Source organism: Caloenas nicobarica, chromosome 3 (assembly GCF_036013445.1).
Source record: "Caloenas nicobarica isolate bCalNic1 chromosome 3, bCalNic1.hap1, whole genome shotgun sequence".
NCBI classification, from domain to species: Eukaryota; Metazoa; Chordata; class Aves; order Columbiformes; family Columbidae; genus Caloenas; species Caloenas nicobarica.
The window spans coordinates 58920640-58946174 of record NC_088247.1 but is presented as its reverse complement, the minus strand read 5'-3'; the positions used below and the strand labels follow the sequence as shown (position 1 = coordinate 58946174).

Genomic DNA, 25535 nt, shown 5'->3' with positions numbered 1-25535 from the left:
GCAAGTTTGTCCATGGTCTCCATAGCAGCCTTTCCTGAGGCCCGGGGCCGGTGTGGTGACTCACTGCGGTTCAGTGAGGGACTTGGACTCCTTTCCAAAGGCGTCTGAGTCGTAGGATGCCAAACCTGGACTGGTTTCCTGCAATATGGAGGATCCTGAACTGTGGTAGATGTACTGTTCATGGTACACAAGCCACCACAGTGTAGTGCTCGAACACCTCCCAGACATTACCACAGGGTGTACTAGGGTAAGCAAGAGTCACTACTGCTGCTGCCACTGGTGATGCTTGTACCCAAACAAAAAATATTTGGAAACTTCCGTTCAGTAAGTTGCTGGGCTCACACTAACTCAGTCCCTGAACTCCTCAGAAGAGCAAAAACATTTTAGCATGGCAGTAAGAGAGCTGAGTACGGCCCTCACCGTGAGTCCTGGGATGGTTTCCCAATCTCATCAGTAGTGCTACTGTGGGCACAGAATGTCATAGCAGCTTCCCTGAGGCTCTGACATAGGACAAGTCCCTCACAGTGCTGTCACCCCTGAGCATCCACTCCTGAGTGGTACAATGGGCACCTGATCCTGGCACAGGTGCCTTCTCAGCAACAGGCTTGAGCTTTGTGGGACGTTTTGGAAGAGGGAGGTCAGAAATGAGTTCTTTCCTCCCAGGTGGGTGCCCTAACCACAGAGCCACAGATTTAGACTTTCTTTTATATTTCTTTTTGTCTTCTGGCCCTCATGAATGTAATTTTCCTGGAAAAGTGGGTGCCCCCTCCCCCATGCAGCAAAGGGGTAGCTCCTCCCAGCTTGCTAAGCCTGGTTTATAACTTTGTATTTAAAGGGATAATTTTGTACTTTGGATCTGCTCAGACTAAGGCAAGGCAGAGCCCAGGCCACCCACTTGCCAGATGAGACAGGGCAGCCTCTGGCGGGTCCTGGTAGTGGACATCTGTTGTGCACGGGGCTGGACACGGTGGTTCAGTGCAGGCTGGGTGTGTCAAGAACAGATTTGCCAGAGGAGGCCCAACTCAAATATAGGCAGCTAGATATTGCTTCATTTGCTTTTTAAAATGTGGTATGTCCTGAGATAAGAGCAAGAAACATGTAACACATTAGTCAAGCCAATTACCTCACAGTTACTCCATGTACTTTTTCAGTAGCAAAACCACCCTGAGATGTCCTCTGTCCCACTGCTCATTCCTACTCCACAAAGAGCCATCAGCTTCTCAGGTATGTTAAGGTTTGCCTGACCAAAATAATTTCACAACCCATTTCATTCCTTAAGTAACCAGCCCATACCATTGCTTAACTCATCCCACAGACAGATGGCCCATGCCTAAACCAGATGTCCCCTGTTGCACCTTCAGGCCCTCTTTCCTTTCTTCCTGAACATAGCAGTGACAAGGACTCGATTAGCTCTGTCCACCTGTGAACAATCTTTGACATCTGTGAAGGCTCCTACCTCCCCCTTCCTCAGCCATCCTTTCCTTACCCTAAGCAAACATTATTGCTTAGGAGATGGAGACTTGTCAGCACCTTTCCTGTATCAGTGGGCACCAACTGCAGCCCACATCATCTCCTGGTGCCTCCCTTGAGAATGCCTGGTGACACAAGACACTGCCAGGCGCATCCAGACCAATGACTTTCAGTCTGCCCCCCACTGTCATTTTTACCTGCAGGAAGGCCAGACTAAACAGAAGCTGATGTTAAGAAGCAGCTACATTGAGTAACACTGACAGTCATGTCACAACAGTATCATTATGGCACCTTCCAGCTTCACCTACTGAGAATGCTCAGTGGAGCTCTGACACCATTCATCAGCTGAAACAGAGAATATTTTACATCCAGATAAACAAAGCTGTAGGGTTTTTCCAGAATTATGAGTTCGATGGTGGCTGTAACATGTTCCTTGGGGCCCATCAAGCTTCAAAAACATAGCCCAGTACCTGCCATCCTGTGGTATCACCAGCCACTGGACACCATGACTAGCACCAGCATTTATTCACAATGCTCTGACACCACTGTTACAAATGTATCTAAAAAGCAAAGATGAAGAAATAAAAGAAGCAGAATTACTTACGCCAAGATTAAATGAGAGGAGCTCTCTTACTTGTGAAGCTGACTTGTCAATTTCTGGCAAAGCCACATCCCAAACCCCTTTCAACCACTACTCTCTCTTAATGGCTACAATACCTTTCACAGCCACTCTCCCTTTCAAAACCCTCCCCAGGTCAAATCAGGAGTCATCTGCTCCCTGAAACCTAACCTGTTCCATCTTTACCCAGGAGCTGGGCTAGTCCTGCCTCTTAAATGAAATTGGCATTGCTTCAACTTTCTGAAGACGTTAACATCTCTGTCATTTGCATTCAGGAGACAGTACCAGTTCCAAAAAAAAAAAAAAAAAAAAAAGTACCTCTTGACCATCTTTCTTCCCAGCTTCACCTTCCAATAATGAATGTTAACTTCAACATTCCAGTTGGAGAAGTTGTCTGCAACTCAAATTGAAGCAATCCCCACCCTACAACTCCACTCAAAAAAAAAAAAAAAAGTGAAATACTGCTCTGTATCTGCACCAGTGTTTAACCAGCCTGTAGTATTTGGTACAGAAAGGGTCAGAACAGCATACTACTTCTGATGGTTTTATTGGTCACAGGCAATGTTATAAAGCAGTTACACTGAATAATGCTGTCACAGTTGTATCATAATGTGAGATTGCTACAACACAATTAAATTTCACACAGTGAAACTACTTAAGAAAAAAAAAAATCATGCTTGGAACAGAAGATCAAGAAAATATATTTGGTTAAAAGAAAAGATGGTCCCAGGATTTTAGCCCACTCAAACTGAAGTTAATGGGACTTCCACTGACTTCAGCAGGCTTTGAATCCAGCCTCCAACATCCCCTGACCAAGCTGTAAGGTAAAATGCTTCCGCTCAGTCTTCATTCCTCTAACATTCTTGTGCGTGATGTATTTTCTTTTCAAATGAGAACATAAATGTATAATTGACTACACCAAACTTCATATGTAACAGAGCCAATTCTGGCTCATCAGCTTTAGAGAGAGTGGGCGAATTACAAAGGTGATAGCATGTGTACTGGAAAAAGAGGGAGTTCCTACACTCCTGAGTGCCTGTAGCAGCTGTTTGTGTAGCCTGAAAGTTTCCAAGAAAGCTCATTACTTGCTTCTTCAGAATTTGCATCTGGCAGTGTCTGCATCCAGGATGGGTAACTCATGTGAGCTGGAATTTGGATGATGTAGCACTAAGAAGAGCTACGAATGCAGCAAGAATCTGGTCATTTGCTGCCAAGAGACAACTGAAGGGCCTGTGGGCATTTACTGTAGTGATGTGATGTGCCATTAGAGAAGATCATCTTATCTTTCTAACTAAGGCAACAATCTTAGTCTAAAATTACCTTTTCTTGACAGAAGTGGGATTACATAACTATACCTGACAAAATCATGCACGAAATTTCAAAACACATTTTTGCTTTAAGAAAGAAAAATCTTTTCATCAAATTTAAGTTTAATTTGAAGAAAGATAATTATTCCTTGGAGCTCAGTGATGTTCCTGAATTAATTCCTTCTAATTTGCAGGTCACTTGATGCATCCTATTCCTGCTCATTCTGAGGATGCATATGCAACATGCATCAAATTATGCATCAAATCTTCCTTCAGTGTTGGAGACACCAGAGGGCAGCAACATCACAAGGCATCTTTTCCGTGTTGGGGAGGTTTCAGTTACATTTCTTGCTAGCCTCAGTATAGCTTCTTGCACTATAATGCTGCATTATTTTATGAAACCCAAATCTCAGAATGTAATTCACGTTTCAAGGAAAACTGGAGTGAGAGGTGCTGATGTTTTTATTTTAATGGTCAACAAGAATGTAGCTATTTCCCAGAATTGTATTTGCTAATTATCTGTATTTTTAAAGTAGAATATTGATCATAACCCATGCTTTTTAAACTTCTCCCTCTCCAGTGCATATAAAAGATAACATCTTTGTTCGTGTCTCAGAATATGATGATCAAATGCTGTTAACATTAAATAAGGGACATGGTTCTACCACATTCAAGTGGGAATGACAGGAGCTGCCATCCTGTGTTACATAGATAGTCCATCAGGAGTCCCTGAGATACAAATATGGCACCCCCTCTCCTCCCTACTGGCATTTTGGTCGAGAGTACTCAATAACTGTTTCCAGCTTATTTTAAAAAAACAGGTTTCATTAATTAAAAACAGTCTATTTACAAATGGGTTGTGAAATGGACAACAGCATTCCATAGGAAAAAAATCAGACTGTTTCATAAGTTGGTAAATATGTTTTTAACTGTAAAATCTCAGATACTGGCTGTTTTCTGTCTTGATAGAAGCTGAGTCCAGTAAGTAATTCTATATCTCTGATCCGAGCTGTATGAAACTTCATTCTCTCTTCAACCCACATGGACTCAGACTTGCCATCCTATTGGGGCAAAGGAAAAAAAAAAGAAAAAAAAAGAGGTTTGTAAAACATCTTTTTTTTCTGACATCAATTAGCAAAGGACATTTTGTTGTTTCATAAAGACAGAAAGCAGAAACTGTTGGCAAACATCTAAAAAAAAAAAAAAAAGGAAGAAAAAAGAGCACTGGATTTCAAATAGCTATGAGGTTGCCCGAGTTTAGTACTTGCTGTTACTTCCTCAAGTAACTAGAACTTGTAGCTGCATCAGTGGAAGTTGTTGATAACAGCAAATGGCAGGCGAGGTCCAGCATCTACCCCTACTCTATGGTAAAACTGTTTGAGACCTGTGCCTGACTTGAGTAGTGATTTGTGTAATTCCTCATTGCAGGACAGGTCTGCACACTTTCCACACTTTGTTCTGGTTTCTATGGAGTGTAGCTATGTGCATTCCCATCATGATGCCAAGGTACCTGAACTAGAGGCAACCAATGCTCTTCAGGAACATCTGGGTCTTCTTTTGGGTATGCGCTTTGCCTAGCCTTGACCTTTTTTTGTGGATGACTCATCTTCTAGAAGTTCTTCATCCTTCGCAGCTGTTGACTGGATATTTGCACTACAGAAGTCTATGTATGTATCACATTGATGGTCTCAATGTACTCTGACTCAATGTACCCTGCGACCTATAAGTTTTACTCTTTGAACAGATAACTGCTGTTTTCACATTTGAGCATACAGACTTTAACATAATTCTATTCACAAAAACACTGTCTTCTATCCCAGGATGATCATGATAGACTGTACTGTTTTTACAGTCTTTAACTGGTTAATCACTGATATACAAGCAAATCAAGCTCAAGCCTGAACTTCAGATGTTTGTGGGGACTGAACAGACTACTTACTGCGCAGCTTTCACTGTTGTCTTCTCTGTGAGGTACAACAAAAGACAAGGCATCTAGAGACCCTTCACACTCCAGAGGAGTTTCAGAAGTATTTTTACAACTAGTCAGCACAATGAAGAAATGAGTTGGAACTGCAACTTCTGAATTACTGGGATGCCTGAAACACAAAAGATCTTTCTGTAAATGCACCAAATCGTACTTGCATAAAGAACAAATGACAAAAATCAGCTATATTCTGGCATATCAATTTTAGCAGTCCACCTCTTTAGACCAAAGAAAGTTTAAGCCTGGAAGGAAATTCCAGATTACTATTTTGCTAACCAGGTTTGGCTTGTAGGGTGATCTAAGTAACAAGTTTGATGACATATAACAACAAACTGATTTATCATAAATATGTAAGAATCCAGAGCAGATGGAGAGTTCAGTCTGAGCCCAGAAAACCATCTGCCTGCTGGCTTGAACCAGTTTTGCTAACCAGCCTATTTGTACTCACAATTTGGTAATGGAACACTGCCAGCCCAAGAAGTGTCAGCCATGACACCAGGGATAAGCCCCTGCCTCATCCACTCCCAGAGACAATGTCATAAGATTTCGGGCTAGCAAACATTCTTCCACATGCACTAGCTTCTCTTACACTTCACCTTCAGGTTTTAGGGTGACACATTTTGAGGGTACATTTTCTCTTTGTGCTTGTTGCTTATTTCTTAGCTTTACACTTGTGTATCTGCTCAGGGTCATTCGACCAGCCAAGGAAAGAAACATAGGATAAGAATGTGAAAGGTTCTCACCTTTTCACCTTTTCTGGGGTATCATAGAGCCCATCAGAGTCATAATCAAACACAGGACCGCTGACTACATTGACACCGCTCCTGGCTGCAGCATATTCAGGTAGCAGGTATTGATGGAAGTAGTTCCATAACACTGAAACACAGAAATGGAAGTGGGAAACAATCTCCAAGGCAGAATCTGTTAATATAACTCTGCGGTGTTTTCAGTGGAGTATGAACAGACATGATAAGCTAGGAAAATAATAAGTTATATGGGTATTTATAAAGGTTGCATCTAACTGAGCAGCAGCATGCACTGCAGCATCTCTTGGCATTGAGGTATCTGCTGGCATTGAGGTTTCACAGTCACCCTAACCACAAACCTGGCTGAGGCACAGTGACGCTGCTCCCTTGTGCCCTTGGGAAGGTGAGAGAAGACTGTGCCTGCCTGTGTCTTGCCCCACTATCAGGTCAGCCTGGCAAGCTTGTACACCCACAGCTATGAGCTGGGAAGTATCTTACCAACATGATATTTTTAATCGCAGTTAAGAGTTGACCACTATTCCTTTACAAAATGGGACATCTCTTTTGTCCAGACAAAGTGCCATAATTATCCTTCATTTTATCAGGAATATGCTCAGTCTCCCTCAGCCAACCATCTCACATTCTTTCTCACCCAGGAAAGCCCAGGTTTTCATATATTTTCTACTACAAACATGATTATCTTCCCATTTCCTTAGTGACTGAGACTCTAGATTCCTGCCTGGAAACTCATCTGTGTTTAGAAAACATTCCTAAACTGGAAATGAATTTAACTCACATAATTATATATGCTATCTGGGTTCTCCAGAACATGTTCAGTATAAAACCCTGTTTAGGTAGGTAGGGAAATGGAAACAAAAACGTTGGGCATTACATAGGAGACACAATATGCTTCCATGTAATGAGCCAGTTGATTAGGAAACACAAGCTCAATGGTGGGCCTTTTTCACAGGAGTGATAATCCTACTTCAAGGAACTTTTCATTGGAGTAAGAAGCCCACAGCTGGGAGAGGTCTTTTTTTTTAAAGAGGCAGGTGAATCAGGGATCATTTGCATGGTTTCAAAGCAAGTGAAAAACCAGCAGTCTTTCTTACATTCAGCTGTGCACACAAAATACACATACAAATAAAATACCTTTAAATGCAGGATACATTGGCACAGTGTTGCTGGTAAGCAAGGCATCAAAGTGAGGCTTCCTTGCATCTGTCATAAAATCTAAAACAAAAAAGCAAAGTCATTACTTGGGTTTGTTACTTTAAACTTGCATTTTCATACTTTCAAAGATTGGTGTAATAACATTAGGTGGAGCTGACGTAATTTCACATTTCAAAGCTGATGTGAGTCTAAGTGCTAACTTCAGTACATAGTGGATCCCATTCAAAATAAATAATCTCATAAGCAGCAGCAGCAATTGCACTTATACAATGAGATTAAAAAACCATCAGAACAGACTTCTGAATTGTGGGGAAGGGAATAAAACTCTTCTAATGAGAGTCAGCCCAACTTGTTCCAACTGCAGAATCTAGATATAAAAATAGAAGCTCTACTGGAACTTTGCAAATTACATTTGATATGGATGTTTAAATAACCTACTACTCAGCACTTTATGCTGTACAGTGAGCATAAAATCCTTCCAAATCAGGTCAGCAACAGTTTAAAAACAGTTTAACCACTTGTAAACAGCTAAGTATTTTGTAACATGTTTGAGAATCAGAGCTACATTCTTCTGACCACTGCTGAATTGCTTTACTGGAGACCACACATGGCACACAACAGTATATTTCAAGTAGAAAATAAACTTTTAAACCTGCATTATTACTTAATGAAACTTCCTCACATTTTACTTTGGATAGTTCCAACTAACACCTGTCATACAAAATGAATTTGCAAGTTACTAGCTTGCCAGACTTGACTCAAGGTTTACATGTTCCTTCCAGTTTCTTTTATGAGATGCCACTTCAGAAACCTGACAAGCTCCTGAGCTTCTAGGAAGCACTAAATGACCTTGGACAACCTGACTTCTGACATACCTAAAACGTTTTTCTTATTCATATGTTGAAGTGAACTGCAACAATTCAGCAACTACTGTTTCATACTCTCATTAGTTACCAAGAACATCTATAAAAGACTACACCTACTACATTACAAATTATTTAAATCAGATATGCTGTAGGCAATGTACTTACTTGGAGGAGAAAGGAACCCGTAAGTTAGGCGAGGATGATTGTTGTAAAACAAACATGTCTGGTTATGATTAAAAGGAATACGAACATCCTTGTGTAAACAGCTGGAGGTATCTTCTGTAGCAGAAAACCATTTGTCCTATTGAAGGAGAATAAAGTATTACTGGTAAAATGGGTAGCCACCTTCCAATAATTGTCTCAGTGTGGGGTACTGCAGAATTCTAAATATATAGCTGCAACTACCTTTAATGGTGTGAAGGGAGTTCAAGATGCAAGAATCGTTCCTCTCTTGTCAGTGAAAAACAAGCCCCCTCATCCATTTAATATATTTTGAAAAGAAAGTGAACAGAACTGCAGCATTTTTAGTTGAGTTGAAAATAACATCTTCCAAAAGAGAACCTGGAGGTGCCCATTAAAGATAGCCTGATCTACTGTAAAGGTACTTGTTTATTTAGGCTACGAATCAGAGGCAGCCAGATGTGTTGTTTGCCATCTCTCTCCAGTGGGCCACTTGTTACAGTAACTGGTTGCCTTATGCCACTAACCACAAAATATTTAGGATCAAGCAAACTTTACCAGAGTTTAGCTAAATTTAACTATAACGGTCATTAATAAAACCTATGATTCCTAGATAATCAAACTAAAAAGCATCCTCTATTGTCCTAATTCCTTTTAAGCATGATGTGGCTTATAAATTTTCTCTGAATGGGAAAGGACAACTTGAAAAAACATTCATTCACAAAATCAGTGCTTTGCGTGAACATGTGCATCCTAGCATGTGGTTCAGAACAGCAAAGACAAGATTTACCGCCACTGACCTCTTTTTCCTCCCAGTCAGCATGATATTTTGAGAGAAAGATTGGATCAGGGCATGAACGGTTCAAGATAGTCCAGATTATTTTTTCGAAAGGATCCTGCCACATTGCAAACACTGCTTTCAGAGCATGGAACGCATGTGGAGACCAAATTTTAAGGACAGCACTGGCAGAGAGCTATAGCAGTCCTGCACTGCCCAGCACTGAGCCAGTGCAGACTTGTGGGGCTTCTTTATCAATGACAATGGGCTTCTCACTTGCTGGTGGATCTGCTTGCTCTAGAAGTAAAACTTCAGCTCACACCAAGAAACAGACAAGAGCCAAAGACAATCTTTATTAATATAGGAAAGTGAAGAAAAGCTTATACAAAATTCCTCTTTTTTGTCTCATGTGGTTCTACGTAGTTCCCTGGGAGATAACACGAGCAGATTTAAGAAGCGTTCAGGAATAACTGACATTCCAGCTTTTTACCTTTCAAGGTGGCTTCTAACCTTTCTTTGTACACTTACATCTTTGTTAACCGTGTATGCACTCCACAGAGACATCCTGTAGTCCTTGCTGTATCCACTCACATAGCGGTCATGGTAAAGGAGGCAGTAATTATGTCTCTTCTGCAGAACCCTGGGCCGTCCGTAGGGCAAAGTAAGCTGCTCTATCTTCTTAACTGCAGCAGAAAGAGTGCTTGTTACATTTCAGTCAGTACTGGTTGTTAAGCATCTTCCTCTTTTATAAAGCTAAGGCTGCTGCAATTTCCAATTGCCAGAGAAGTCACAGTAATGGAACAAAAAAAAATTTCATTCTTGTCTCAAAGGTATAGTTTCTACACTAAGGCAATAAATTAAATTACAAAGCCAGTATAAAGCAATCATTTAAACTTATACTGTACAAATTAAATTCATATTTAAAACAAAACAGTTTGCCATTTAAAACAGGAGATAGATCTAAGTTGCAAAGTTGAAGTCTTTGTTGACATTATGTTTCAATTTAAATGTGTAATGTGGGATCTGCTTCTGCGTAACATTTAGATGGGACGGGAACCAATTGTGGCGATTTGAAATCTGCTGAGGGGACTACCTTAGAAACAAACTTAAAGTCGTACGTAAAAGTGACATTTAAAGGACTCAGAAATATAGAGGTCTAAATAAACGAGTGTGACAGTCACAAACTCTTCCTTCTCCCTCTCTCTCGTGGACCACATCTCTTTGGAAAGTTTGTGTACAGAGAAAGATATCTCCAAGTTTTTTATGTATGATACTGCACAGGGGTTTTGGCAGACCCTTACTGAAGGCATTGCCTGTTTATCAGCCAACTACCATATCCAGGAGAAGAGTGAAGACTTTCCTTTAAAACTTTATCAGAAAGAAGCTATGTGGGATCAGCAGCAGGTAAGTTATTAGTTATTAGGCAGAAGTTGAAAAGTAAAGCAGAGTTAGCAACAGAATTAGAGTCAATACCATTTAAAGAAAAAAACCCAAACAAATTAACAAAGTAATAAGAAACACATGCTCTTGCGATCATCTGCTGCAGTCAAATGTCAGCAGAAAAGTTTCAGTTTTTAAGCCCTAAGGTAGACTTCAATTTCATCAAGACATTGAATATGTAAGTTTTTGCCAACAAAAATAACATTTTCAAATTTCAAGTTCTCTGATGTAAAATCAAAACTGAGGAAGACTAGCACATCATGGAAATATTTTATAATAACAAAAATATTACTTTGCTATTGAAAATGCAAATATTTTTCAATCATTACATTACTGGAATTATAAAGATGGCATTAAAGTATATTTTGAATTAAATAGGTCACTACCATCCACAAATTATGCAGTTCTACAATTTCAAGGCAACTGTACTAAATGGGCAAAGAAATTGAGCAACAAATGCTGTAGTTTTTTTCCACAGTAATTCCACAACACAAAAAGATGTCAAGATTATGACATTTATTTCTTCACCCATGTGGGAAAAGGCGAACAATTCACATTTTTTTCATAAAACTAGAAATGCAGTTTATATTCTGTTGTTCCTACAGGCTGTCAATTTATGACAATCAATTAGAGAATATGCAAACATCGGTAAGTAATAAACTCTAAATAGTCTTAAGGAGCATCTAGGCTGGTTACGAGAATTCTTTTCATCTGTGATAATGCTTTTTACATTAATTAATATGTGCTTAATTAATACAATTTATAAGGAAACTACTGCTATTAAGACTAGTGCCAAACCAGGTCTCACTGATAATCCAAACCAAAATCCTACTGTTTAAAAAATGTAGGATGAAAGCCTTCGGTTCCTGTCTCTACAAAACGGAACTGAAATAGGTTACGCACCTGGCCTTGCCATATTTCCTCAAAGCCAGGTTCAGCAAGGCACTCGGGTGTCCACCTACACATCAGCAGAGTGTTTCAGTGAAACCACTTACATGCTCAGGGGAAAGCGCACCACATTGTACTAACTGAATTTCATTTTGTTGCTCTCACGAGTGTTACAATACTGAAATAATTATTTTAAAAGGGTTCTGGGACACATGTTAAAAAGATGCCCCGTTGTTAGCGGAAAACATTCAAGAAAGCTCTCTCCACTCTTTGTGCCAGGACAAAATACACAAACCAACAGAAGCCTTAAATTAGCAGCAAGTACTCGATCCTGCCTGTAACAGGCATCGAAGTCCAGTTCTTAGCAGTGAGCTACACGGAGATGTCATCAAATACAGAATTTATTTGCAATAGAAACAAAGTTTCATGTACACACACTAGGCAAGGTTTCTATCAGCCTGTTTATCCTTCTGACAGCCTAAGCATCATGATTTGATCTTTTAAGATATTAGCACCAAGGACTACATTCAATTTTGACTTAGTTTTCATGATTTATGTATTGTCTTAACTGCTTCATGCTCAAAATAGTTTATTTTGTTTCACAAGTCATGAGCACATCTACAGCCTTGCAAACTGCATCTCAAATATGGCATATGTATGTCCAAAGAATGGAAATAGAGTAGAAGTAAAACAAACAACAGCTTAAGAGCATGTAACAACTTGACCACGTAAAATACCCCCTACGTTTCATTAAAAGTATGCTGCCATCGTGATAGCGGTATTTGCAGGGATTTCTTATCAGATACTTCCCCATACTCTGCTTTTTCTTCCCACTCTGGAATGCTCATTACTTCAGTGCTAGAAAATTCAAAAATATCACATAATACATGTGCCATAAAGACACATGTACAAGGATACACATTTATTTGAGAACAAATGGTTCAGTAGGACTGTATTTGAAAGCCTCAGAACTACAGTCCCAGTGAGTATTTCAAAGAATTTTTACCTGATGTACTAGGGATTTCCTCAAAAGTTTAGACAAACATTTTATATTTTTAGCAATTCTTACATTTTTGTTATAATTTTATATTACTATCTGAAGCTCTTACCTTCTGTTTCAGTGAGATTTAAACGCTGATGAAAATCCCTTATTGGCAAGCCCTGTAATTACAAAGTAAAACCAGTGAGATTCTAAGTGTTCTACAAAGCATATTATGAGCCACTACTACACTTAAAGTACTGAACATAACATCTGCCTTACAAATTATCCCTGTACAGAACTCATTGACATCTACTGGAAAAAGGCTACAGAGAATTTACAGAAACAAATTGGTTTTGCCACAAGCAAATCTACAGCCTTGAAAACCACTGACCAAACATGCAACATTCACAGAAGGGAAGCTGCAATATGATTAAGTAAAGCAAGGAAGAAATGAATGCCTTCTGCATCAAAGCTTGCTTCTGTGGCGTCTTCCAGGCTCTTCATAGCTCAATATGACTTTACATAAGCAAACTTCAGAAATGAATATACAAATACAGGCTAGTACCCACTAACCCCAAGCAAGGTTTGATTTTGAAACCAGTCATAGGGGACTGCAAAACTAGCAGCTAAAGATAAACACTAGAGAATCCAGAGTGTCACTCTGAATACAACACAGGTGTCTGCCTCCACAACCTTCACCATTTCAGTACTTACTCCTGCCCTGCAGGAGCAGCCAGGGCTCACTGAAAAGGCTCTTTGTCCCACCACAGAGCATTCAGAAGGATGGCTCGCTTCTTTGGGATGGTGGGGGGTGTAAACAGGGTTCCTTAAAAGGTGGTTTAGGCGTCCATGAGTTCCGTTGTTTGGGGCTGGTTTCAAATCAAGTAAATCTATGAAAGAATTCAAGTAATAGTAACAGAATGAGAAAGACTGTAATACATTGCTGCTTGTATTGCGATTACAAGTATGGGTGAGTCAATAAAGCTGCACTGCTTGCTGCTCGTAACACACCAAAGGGAAAGCAATGTAGCCCCTTTAAAAGGAAGCACAGATGTTCTTAGCTAGGGCTCAGGATGGTATTAGTCTGCTTGTAAAGAAGGACAGAACAAGCACAAAAAATGACAGAGGCTTACATCTGAGGGGACGTGAACTTGCAGCATCTAAACTTGCAGTGGGGGACAGAATGGTAATCTCAAACACAGATGCTAGTGACTAGGTAACATTGAAGCTGTGGGGAATAAGTTTGGGGGCGCTTTTATTTTTTTTAAAATCATCTGGAAATTAGATATGTAAGCCTTAGCTAATAAGCATCACTAAAGGGTAAAGCCATGAAAGAACCTAGACAGAATATAGGTTTCTGCTTGTCACATAAGTCTAAAACATTAAGCTTCAAAATTCCAAAAGCAGTCTAACCACAAAAACATCTCTACTCCACAAACACCTAAATATCTGCCATTAAAGTAACTCAAACAACTAAAAGCTGCTTACTATCAATGCTCTGGGACACTTCAGTCACCTTCAAAATACTGAATAGATCAAGCCCCGTTTCATGCTTAATCCTGGCTACCATTCATTGGTTTGTCGTTCTTCCACTTAACTCATACTGAATCTATGAAATAAGATGTTTTCAAAACATAGCAGGTGATGAGACACACTTGTATCCAAAAGCTTGGTGTCCGGATCACTCATCTAGAGGACAACAGCTAGAGCTGAACTTCCTTTCCTACATGGAAGATAAGGCTATTTTGCTTTGGAAAGAAGAATAAAACAACCTTTCTAAACCTAGCAGTTCCTGCTCCAATAAATATATCACAAAAGCAGTGAAAAAACAAATCAGAACCAGTTCCAGAACTCAGGTCCCCACTTCAACAACTAAATTGCATGTTATGTTCCTATTACTTTAAGTGGAATATCCAAGAATTCACAATGCCCCAGAAATCCTCAAGCCTAGCAATTTGAATGCCTTGGAAAACTGGAGCTGAAATTCCCAAATTCAGACAGGAGAGTTAGTTGTACATATTTGGTGCCCATACTTTAAGTGCTGAGATGCTGGACAAATGGGAGACAGTATCTCTTCTCTGGCTGCACTTTGCAAGAAGGTACAGTCGGGCATCTCCATGATAAACGCTAGGGCCCAAAACACCAAGTGAAAGAAGATGCCTTTCTGCAGCCCAGAATGCACCCGAGCCCTGGGCAAGGAAAATGTTAAGTAATTCACCTCACTTCATTTTATATTTGAAAGTTAATGTGCTGGCTTTTGCACAATCCTTTTCTTCTAAATCTTTCCATGCAGGACAGAGGAAACCCAGACCTCAATGACTGCGCTTAAAACGTCTGATCGGTCACTGAACTTGCTACACTGAGATACCAGTAAGGACTCTACCCTTCCCATGCAGCATACACAGAACAGATCAGGGGAACAACAGGGTGATTCAAGATCAACCATGACATAAGACAGTAAAGCATACAAGCCTGCAAGAGACATGATTCCTAACAATGGCCTGTTCTCCATCCCAGCAAAGAATTTAAACGCATGGTTTAAATGTGGTATACCTGAACATCACCACTGATCTCAAACACGTGCAGTGCTCCTGTTAAGAGTTTTCCGGATCAAACCCTTTGGTAACACTTTGCCTCTCACAAATGCAGATGTTAGAGCAAGGATAGGTCCTGGCAAGAGAGAGAAGCAGGCAAGAAATAATGGAAAACAGGTGAAGACCTCAAGCGGAACAAATAACCAGAAAGAGGTAGAACTAGCAATAGACTTCTGGAGAAACCATGAAATACTGAATAAAGAAGGGATAAAGGAACAAAGAGTCACAGTAACATTGTGGTTGAAAGTGACAAAAAAGGGCCACAAGGACTGCTCTAATTGAGTGTACTGTGAAGTGTCAGAAAAATAAAGTGAAGAATATCTGTATATGGAGCGGGCTGTGATCCTCATATGCAGAAGCAGATCGCATGGAACAGAAAATAACCATGAATTCCAGAGTGACACCACAGAGGGGTGAGAAACAGGAAACCTGACTGTTGCAGAGACAACTAGCTCTGGAGTGAGACTCCAAAGCAATGGGACTACAGACTAACAAGACAGTTGCAGTCCATTAAAAGACCAAAAAAAGCATATTTCAAACATCTGTTGAGAATGGGCAGGGAAATAGCCAAATCTAGTATTAAGAGACAATATATAAGTTGACAAAGGGACACATGCAATGATGAATTTGGGAGGAGGTTTATTACAAGAAACAAGTAAACAAAAAACCAAAATCTAAATTTTATCTGAATTAAGAACCTACATATATCAAGTAACTAAAATTTAAAATATGATAAAGGAAAACAACAAATAAGAAAACACATGACAAAATACAAGGAATTCTTTAAGTGCGTGGAAAGCAGAGGTGGTGACTGACTCAAGACTTTCTGGAAACGAGCTGCCTGGCAGCTGCACCTATATCCATTACTATGCTTGTTTTTTGTTGTTTTGCCTGAATAAGGTCACCTGAGCAATTATATCTGATAAAGCCTCTAGTCAGACACAAGAGAGAAATATCCCTTCTTCATGATGGTAGAGAGGTTGTGAAATAGTCAGTTTTAGTTGTGGTGAGTCAAAGCAGCAGCTCTGGAGCAGCCAGAGGAGCACACAGAGTGACCAGTGGAAAGAAAAAATACAAGGTGGCCTGCCCAGTAGATCCTGAACAGCTGTTAGTTTAGAAGTTGGACCTTTCACAGAAACAAACAAACAAACACACACACACCACACACACAAAAAAACAGACCACACAAAACAAACGAACAGCTTTTAATTTCTGAAAATCAGCAGCAAGTCTTAAGGACAAATATCTAGGACACTTAAACTTATTAGAAGATTTATAATGCCTGAAAATATATTTTGCTGCACAAAAATGACACCATCAATTGTACTCACCACACATTAAATTATATACTTCAATGTTTTCAAATGGCTCGACTTGAGTACGAAACTTGAATCCTGGTCCAAACCCAATAAAGATAGCCTAGGATTTACAGAGAAAAGTGAAACTCTATTTAAGACAAGTTGAAATGGAAAATACCTGCATACTCAGAGGGTATTTTCTTCCAAGAATTTAATCTTTACCAACATAGTATGGATCAAGTCAAAAGCACTTTTTTCTTAAAAAAAAGTTTATTCTTAAACTTTAAAAGTAGTAAAAGAGTCTTAGGAAACCCAATTAGTCCCATTATTGCCTTTAAAAATTTGCCTTCAGCCATTTATGAAGTCCCTTGCTCTTCTCTGCTTTTGAAGACATTAAATTCATTTTCTTAAGTGCTTTAAGAGATTTAATGGCAATGTTGAGCCAAAATAACCATCACATTTCATGCCCTGAAAACAATTTGGAAGCTTTTAATTTAAGGCTATAAAAACAGCTGTTGGTAGCAAATGGTTTAAATGGTTGAAGCAATGGCACTATCATAGGCTTCTATGCCTGGTTTGCAGCTGCTGTTCTTGTACCACTTCCTGAGCAAGCTCAAAAAAAACCAACAATGACAAAAAAACCAAAATAAAACAAAAATACCACAAACAAAAAAACCACAACACCACACAACAACAAAAAACAAAACAAAAAACCAAACAAATAAACAACAAAAAAAACCAAACACACAAAAAAAAACACACACCAAAAAAACCTGGTTCAGTTCCCTGACCTACTTAACACTGCAGCCACGCAAAGCTTGCACTAACAGAGTCATAGAGTGGGGTTTGCTGCAGGAGTAAGAACAAGGAGTCAAGGGCAGCAAATGCTGCCAAAAAGATTGTTTTTAAATTTATGCTGAGATATTCAGCTTATTTTTAATGAAGTGAAACAGCCTGCACCCATCCACGGTATCAAGATACTGAATGAGTGATGGATGTTTTGCACTCTATAACATCTTCCTGGTTAAGATCTCAAAGCTCTTTGCAAATAACACATTTGTCTCACATTTCATAGCCGTGTAGCAAAAAATAGAGGCTAAAAACTCAAATTTCTTTTTTTTTTGAGATTAAAGCATAACGCAGGCTGTCATTCTGCTGAATTCATTCGTTGATACTAAAAATCTGTAAACTAATTATTTACTCAACAAGCCTAATTGAACCAGATAAGGCAGGAACATGCTACCTCCTTTCTGTTGAACGAGGTAATTACATAGTATGAAATTCATGCTGCTAAAACGTTGGCCACAAAAGGACAAATTATATCTGTTACAAGACCAATTAGGGATGCAATCTGAAAACCCCAAATCTGGGGAAAAGTTTGAATAGAGTCAACCTACAGAAAAAAATTTACAGAGTCAAACTGTAGCATAGAGAGAATATCCTAAGCAGGCATTTGGCATCACGTGGCCTTGCTGGCTGTAACCCCTTTCTAGGTACCCTATCAACAGGTTTTCCATTGTCAAATTGGGTAGAAAAGTATGCCTGGAAGTGTAAACCGATACAAAATTAACACAGGTTTTGGATAACACATTTTAAGAAAGTTTGATGTCAACACTACATAATTCTACAAGACATTAAAAGCAAGGCTTTTAAAAGCAATCTGTGCTTTACATGGACTATGTTGGTCTTTCATAAAACCCATTCTCAATAATTTTTTAATATATGGTTCTCTATAGGTGTGTTTAGACATACTCACTGTACTAGTACCAAATATCTCACAACTGTTAGTGTATTTTATCCTGAAAAAAGCCTTTTGAAATGAAGAGTATTGCTTTTCATTTTATTGATAGCAGAAACTAAAGCAGACGATGGGTTAAGTGACTTTCCCAAATTAGATGGAGCTAAGGATCTGATTTCATGTTTCCCTATGATTCCTTCACATTTCTCATTAAAGAGAAGAATTTCAGGATCCTCCTCATTTTAAATGTGACTGACATGCTCTCTCCTGAACAGACTAGCTCAAAACATTACAGAGTTGGGAAATCATTTAGTCAACTTTCGCAAAAGACAATCGAAAAAAATTATGTTGCTTCTAAAAGATACTTGTCCGACTAGTCATTAGGTATTTCCTGTGGTGGAAGCTCCACAGACTTCTAGGGCACTTTTGTACTCATTAAAGGTTAAAAAAAGAAGTTTTCTAATAACCAAATAAAGTCGTCTTTATTGCAGTTTAAGCCTATTACTTCTGTTCGTAGGCAACCCAGAAAACCAAAAATGAACTGGCCTTACAGACCAGGGGCTGGCTGGCTAGGGAACAACGTTGCTTGCAAGGGCCTGGGTGACACAGTGGACAGCAAGCTGAGCGTGAGCCAGCAAGCACACCCTGGCAGCAAAGGTGGCCGACAGCATCCCATGTGCATAAAGAGCAGCTCAGACAGCAGGCTGAGGGAAGGGATTGTCCCTCTCTACTCAGCTTTTCTTTAGGCTACATTGGGATACTGCACCTCCAACATAAGAATGGCATCAATGAACAATCATCATTAATTCAGCAGAGGACCCCATGGAGGTTGGGGGCTGAAGTTCTCGCCCTGCGAGGAAGAACAGGGTTAGTTCAGCATGGAGAAGAGACTGCTTCAGGTGGACCTTACAGTAGTCCCCCAGAACCTGCAATGAGGTCACCAAGGAGACAGAGCTGTGCTCTTGAGTGCTACATGGCAGGAGGCAGAGAGACAACAGGCATAAACTGAAACAAGAAGGGTTCTGGCTGGCTATAAGTAAAGGCATTTACACCATGAGGAGAGTCAGGCAGTGGAATGGGTTGGTTAGAAGTTGTGGAGCCTCTGCCCTTGGCAGTTCTGAAGACAACTGCATAAAACCCTGAACAACCTGGTCTGATATCACAGCTGGATCTGTTTCGAGTTGGAAGTGGGACTAGAGACCTCTCAAGGTCCCTTCCAAGCTGAATTCTCTTAAGGTCCACAATTCCTGTATTTGAGGATTTGATAAGTTTTCTGTTTTCCTGCTTTTAATGTTACAACAACATAACTTGGCACAAATTTATATCCTTACCAGCAGAGTGAAATCTCTGGGGTAAGTCCTGTTGGGCTTTTGCCCAACTCTTACGACAACGGAATCCCACCCTGTGTGGATTACCCAGCATGTTACAATAGCAATCCTACAAATGCTTGATTTCTCTAATTGCAGATGGAATAGTGTCACAGATCTTAAACAAATCTCAACATGTAACAAACACAATATTCAGAAACAGAAGGAGCTAAAAATAAGAGCTAACATAAGTCTCACCTGCATACTGGGGAAACGATTGTCTGAGCCATGGAATCCACCTATGCAGGTTTTAACCTCAAGTGGTTTCCTATAAGGAATTCACAGTTTATATAACTCACACTTTACAAATCATATCAGCATAAAATACATTCAGACATTCTTAGAGGCTTGTCCATAGGTAATAGAAAGTATTAAGCTCTGGAAGAGAATGCCTTTAAATCAGAATGATAGTTTTCTCTGCAAATGTTGTCCTTTTGCAATTCTCAAGTGTCCAGAGTTAAAGTCAAATATCAGATGATGTATGAACAAAATGTATGTTCTCAGGTCAACAGATTCTCACCACGCTGTCATTTGAGTAACAGAACTTTACAGTACTCTATGTAAGTAGGTTCTTGAGATGTGGTGTTTGGCTATTTTTTAATAAGAACACGAATTAATGTAGAGCATTCAGCTGGGCATCTTACAGTCTAATAAAAACAAATATCCAACATGTGCCAGGTCCATACATATTATTCAAATTTGTACAGTTCTAGTAACACAAATTCTACTTGCATGACTTGCATATGTTTATGGTGTTATACAACAGGACTTCCTGAATACATGGACTGAAAAACCCTTTCATGATGAAAGCCCTGGAGTATCACAGAGCTGTTCAAAATCATATTATGAGAACAAATGCCATTATTCTGGGAGTTTTAAATTCACTGGTCAGAACATGTAAGGTAATTAACAATAGTGGGCTCAGTAAGTTCAATGTACACCAGTGGTTCGCTCACAAGACTGATTCAACTGAGTAGTTATGCACATGCTTAGCTTTCATGACTCACCAGAAATTCCTGAAGCATGGCAAGATGTGCTCAAGTATCTGACAAAGGGAACCTTAGTTTCTAACATTTGTGTCACAATACCTGCCACTACCTGCATACTCAGCAGGGAGAGTACCTATAGCTGTCAGTTTAGAATTGAACCTCCTCAGGCCAGCAAAAACTGTAGAGAAAAGCACATCTTGTTTCTTTGCACCGTGCCTTTGCTATGACAAACAAGAATACCAGGCTCCAATAGCTACCATTGAACTCTAAGCAACTGGGAGAGAAAAGCTATGAGAAAACAGGAAGTTATTTGCTGTTTAAGCAAGTACTGAAAACTGAAACTTACCTAGCAAGCTGCCACTGGGACTCTAAATAAAAGTGCAATGGTTCAATCCGGTCATTATAGGAATAATGGAAACGCTTGGGTAGCAGATGTTTCATGTAAGCTTTGAAAGGCTGATTCGGTTCTATGCACTGAAATGTTCAAATAAGATAAAATGTACATTTCACCAAGATTTTGCATATGTCATGCACAGTTCTTAAAAAGCACTTCAATTGCAAAGGGTCTGCAATAGCTTCCACTAAGAACAATGGGACTCCATCAGGCTTGGAGTCATCTGGTCTGGGACATAAATATTCATAACTATTTAAATAACAAACACTGACTGGGTTTGCATTCAGTAGTTATTCAAAGAATATTTATATGGGATTATGGACATAACTTACTCCTTTTTTTCCCCCCCTTACAGCCTACAATTGTACAGACTCAAACAGCACTGCTTAAAATTAATGAAGAATTACACTGAGATATGAACATCGTGATACTTTCACACATGGTAGGAGATTATCCAAGTGCAATAATTCTACAGGTCTGTAATAAAGAAAGTAACAGACATCCAAAGAGTTTTTAGAGTGGTCACTTGGGGAACAAATAGATTTTTCCCACCAACTAAGATCCATTAATGATTTAAAAAGAAAAACAACAAACAAAACCAAGCCAAACCAACAACAAAAAAACCCCTCTACTGTAATACTGGAATATTTGAACAGTGAAGTCACCTATACAAACAGCATAGCTCTGACTGACAGCAGTGTCTGCACAACTGAGAGGCAAACAGACTGTGGTACAGGGATGAGAACAAAAGCCAGGTATAGAGCACAAAAGTGAATTCCTTAAGCTAGAAACCACCAAAAAAACCCACATCCTTTCTCAAAGCTGTTCATTAAAAAGGTGTAAGCAAGAAAATCTTATGCTTGTCCGGGAAATGGAGCTGAGCTTTACAGTGACTTGGCCCTCAGCCAGCATGGTCCAGATAGACAAGTTCTCTAGTTTGAAGAGTAACATGATCCAGTACTAGGTAAGAGTCAGTGAAAAGAAATGAACACAAAATGTTAGTTAATGCACAACCACAGATACCCATATGACACCTTGCTCAACTTTGACCTTCCCTTCCCCTGTGTGGAACTGCTTTTGTTGTTGACTGACAGAAGGTCAGTGATTCAAAGTCCAGATGCTATGTAAGTAGCCCAGCAAACATCTGATGCTATAAAATACCTATAAATGTCAGCAGAAATTAAACTAGAACAAGATATAAGACAACACTTACTGTGAGGTTTCTGACAACACCTTCATAATTAACTGGAAGAATCATATATAAGAATTAGTCACCTAAGTTCAAAAAAGAAACAGATGTAAAACAAAAGCATTCCCATCATGTAATACAATTAGCTTAGTTTCAAAAAATTTCTGGACAGAAGAAATTGTTTTTCCAGAATGAAAACAATAAGGAGCAAAACAACCATTAAACTGTCATGCTATTACTTTTATGAAATTTTAGTTCACAGTCTCTCCTCCCCTTGCTTATTTATTTACAGCTTTAAAATGTTAAACTATATTACCACAGTTAGAAAAATAATCTGAGAAGTAAGTTTTTACAAAAAAGGCAACTAAATGCTGTGCTTATCAAGCTGGATTTTTCCTGCTTGCTAACAAACTTCCAAAGAAAAAGAAACAAATACAACTATCAGGACGGCAGTTTTATCTGGCAAGCATCCTTAGAAAGATTGCCAAGTGCAAGCTGGCTAAGATTCAGATGCTTAGACTCAAGCCAAAAGGGACCATTACATCATTTAGTTTGACATTTTGTATAACACAGGCCCATTACATTTCACACAGTTACTCTGCCCTGAGTCCAATACCCAATGTTTGACTGAAGTACGTAGAGGATTACACTGGCAAGGGAACCATTAGTAATTCCTGCACCCGTACATGCAGTGCTACAAAGAAAGCCATGCTACTTCATGAAAACCGTGTACGTGTCAAAAGTAGGAGATACTCTGCTTTTCTTCTTCCTGAACTTGTTTCTCCAGGGTGAACCTGGAACTGCATTTGACTCCCATGTTCCCCAAGGAAACATTTAAAACAGTCTAGAATAACATCAAACAATGAAGTAAACAGGACTTAAAGTCACTGAGGTTGAGGCCTGCAAGTTTTAAAGGGCATTGAGAACAATAATCTAGAGAGGGGAAAAAAAAACCAAAACAAACCACAACACACACAACAAAAAACAACCACCACCACCACCAAACAAAAAACCAACACAACACACCACAAAAAACAACGAAACATGTAGGAAACACCTGCATTCAACATCAAAAAGTACCAGAAACTATAGGCATTAGATGTCCACCTAAAATAAGACTAGATAATAAATCGAAGTTTAAACTCTGTAAGCATTCATTGATTTTTACTCAGGTTTATTACCTTATTTGTTTGGTTTTTATTACTTTGTTGTTTGCAGTTTACCCAACTGCTGTCAGGCCATTAGGCCATTCCTTAACAAGTAGGAAATACAATACTCATAAAATAGTATGTAAAAGACAGTAATAATCTAACATTCCTTCAAGAGAGAAATACAGTAAATTTATATATAAACTGGTAAGTCCAGAAATGTGGTGAGAAATGGGTGAGGGATTTGGGGGCCGTCTTGAGCACCAAAGATCTGATTCAAAGGAATGCCATTCACAAGGCAAGAACATTTGCAGTTGGTCACTCTGAGGCAGCCCACAAAAGCAATCTGTAGGATTAAAATACACTTTTCAGACCTGCAAAATCAAATAGTCTTTAAAAACACAGGTGCACTACTCAGTATTTCCTCTTCATTATTATCCAGCTTGTCCCTAGTTGACCTTCACTCAGGTTTACCAATGGACTATTTGGATCTTAAGTTTGTATTCATAAGTACAAAAGTGTATAACGGAGTAACAAAAATTAGTTTGGCAATTACATACAAGAGAAATACTCATCTGGAACATTATTAGGTCTTAGGCGAGCTGCAGGACCAGGTACTACTATGAACCCTTGAACATCATCCAGATAACTGTTCAGATATGCTGTTTTTCTGCAGCTTCCTGCTTCCATTCCTGTAAAAGGAAAAAAAAAATATTTCAAAATGGGAGTATTAATGTTGAGTAGCCTTGCTGAGGAGACATGTAACTTAAGTTGCAGATGTCAGAAGTGTAATTTCTTGGGTCTTTTTATCAGTTACCCAAAGACATCTGATCCAAGAAGATCACACCTCTCATGTACAGAAGAAAACAAAACATTATACAGAAACACACATTCAGCCATTTCCTCAGCCAACACACTCCAATTCCATAAACAGACAAGTTTTCTTCTCTGAAGGGAATGAAATCTTATGAGCCTAAGAACAGTAGTAATGGTCAGACCAAATATTCATTTAGCCCAATATCCTGCCTAATAATGTTCAGCAACATGTCTAGAGAAACACCAAACAAGCACAGCAACTATGGACTGATCTTTCTCCCAGAGTTTCTTATCAGTTTCCAGAAGTCAAAGGGACTTTGAGTAGCATATTGCATTTGAACTCTTTCTTTTAATAATTCTCGACAGGCTTACCCTTCATTAACTTTATAATTATTTTTAAACCTTTGTAGATATTCGGCATGTAGATATTTCTGGTGGCAACGAGTTCTGCAAGTCAATTTTGTGCTGCATGGAAGTGTGCTTATGTTTTGTTCATCAGGAAAAGAAGCAAAAAAAAATACTGGTAAAATACAGAACTTTTCATAGAAGTAATTCCGGAAATATAGAAAAGCTATTACAGAAATAAATCAAGGATTCATATTCACAGCTCTCTAATAATGGACAGGGAACTTATCACTGAAAGGAAAATATGGCCGGTATTTTCACTTCTTCAGCAATTTGCTAAATATTGCCATGTAGCATAGTTAAGAGACATAATAAAATTAAACATATTTATTTACAATTCACATTTTTTATTCTATCTCTTGTGATCATTATCAACTGATAAAAAGAAGAGTTAAGAATAAAATATGAAAAATATTTAATCCCTCCCTATGTTCTCCACTTCTTCCTCCCCCATGAAATAGCCTGATTCTCACCTACATTGTCTCTTACATCATCTTGATAACATAAAATATAATTTCTAGCCACTAGCTGCTTCATTAACCTTGCCAGAAACATGCAAATATAAGCTCAGAATATTACTTTATGAAAACACCTCTTCAAAATCCTGACATATTTTATAAAATTGAATTTACCGTGATCTGATATAATAATAATGTTCAGGCATTTATGCAAGTTCATTTGCTTGAGACCATCCATCAGCATCCCTACTATGTTGTCCACTCTCTGTAACGCCACAATGACCTGCAGGACAAGAATAGGAAAGTAAAGTAAGTGCTAATCACTTCAATTAAAAACAAAATTTATTTCTAGGGAAAAGTGAATAAATTTAAACTGTAACAGCATATGCTAGTAAAGAATAAGGAGCTCTCCTTATAATCACTCAAGTCTAGACACAGTCCAGACATAAACAAAGGACACAGGGGACCTAAAATTGTGCAGTGACCCTCAAACTCATGACAGGGAGCACATATAGCACATACTAAGAGGAGGAATTGTGAGGACAGGAGACTTACAGCATTCTCAATACCCCATTACACCTGCTTTTTGCCTTTTCCTACTTCTGTTGTACACCCTTAAGATGCATGGACTTTACATTTACTGAGGATGGACTCAACAGGTACACCTATACTGCTAAATAAAACCAGGAGCCTGCAGACTGCCCAG

The 25535-nt window shown here is 39.0% G+C and overlaps 1 protein-coding gene across 1 annotated transcript in view; it reads right to left on the bottom strand.

Moving 5' to 3' along the window:
- Nucleotides 1-4218: 4218 nt before the first annotated feature.
- The window catches only part of ENPP1 (ectonucleotide pyrophosphatase/phosphodiesterase 1), a 55607-nt gene continuing 34290 nt past the window's right edge, over nucleotides 4219-25535 (bottom strand). The window contains exons 12-25 of the mRNA XM_065632607.1: nucleotides 25004-25112; nucleotides 23711-23842; nucleotides 22027-22058; nucleotides 20766-20893; nucleotides 19629-19698; nucleotides 16359-16446; nucleotides 13148-13323; nucleotides 12561-12612; nucleotides 9652-9806; nucleotides 8331-8466; nucleotides 7279-7359; nucleotides 6124-6256; nucleotides 5336-5492; nucleotides 4219-4457 (exon numbers count right to left, since the gene is read on the bottom strand). Of these exons, the coding sequence (XP_065488679.1) occupies nucleotides 4290-4457; nucleotides 5336-5492; nucleotides 6124-6256; nucleotides 7279-7359; nucleotides 8331-8466; nucleotides 9652-9806; nucleotides 12561-12612; nucleotides 13148-13323; nucleotides 16359-16446; nucleotides 19629-19698; nucleotides 20766-20893; nucleotides 22027-22058; nucleotides 23711-23842; nucleotides 25004-25112 (1617 nt within the window). The 3' untranslated portion in view covers nucleotides 4219-4289. The remainder of the gene's footprint in view (nucleotides 4458-5335; nucleotides 5493-6123; nucleotides 6257-7278; nucleotides 7360-8330; nucleotides 8467-9651; nucleotides 9807-12560; nucleotides 12613-13147; nucleotides 13324-16358; nucleotides 16447-19628; nucleotides 19699-20765; nucleotides 20894-22026; nucleotides 22059-23710; nucleotides 23843-25003; nucleotides 25113-25535) is intronic.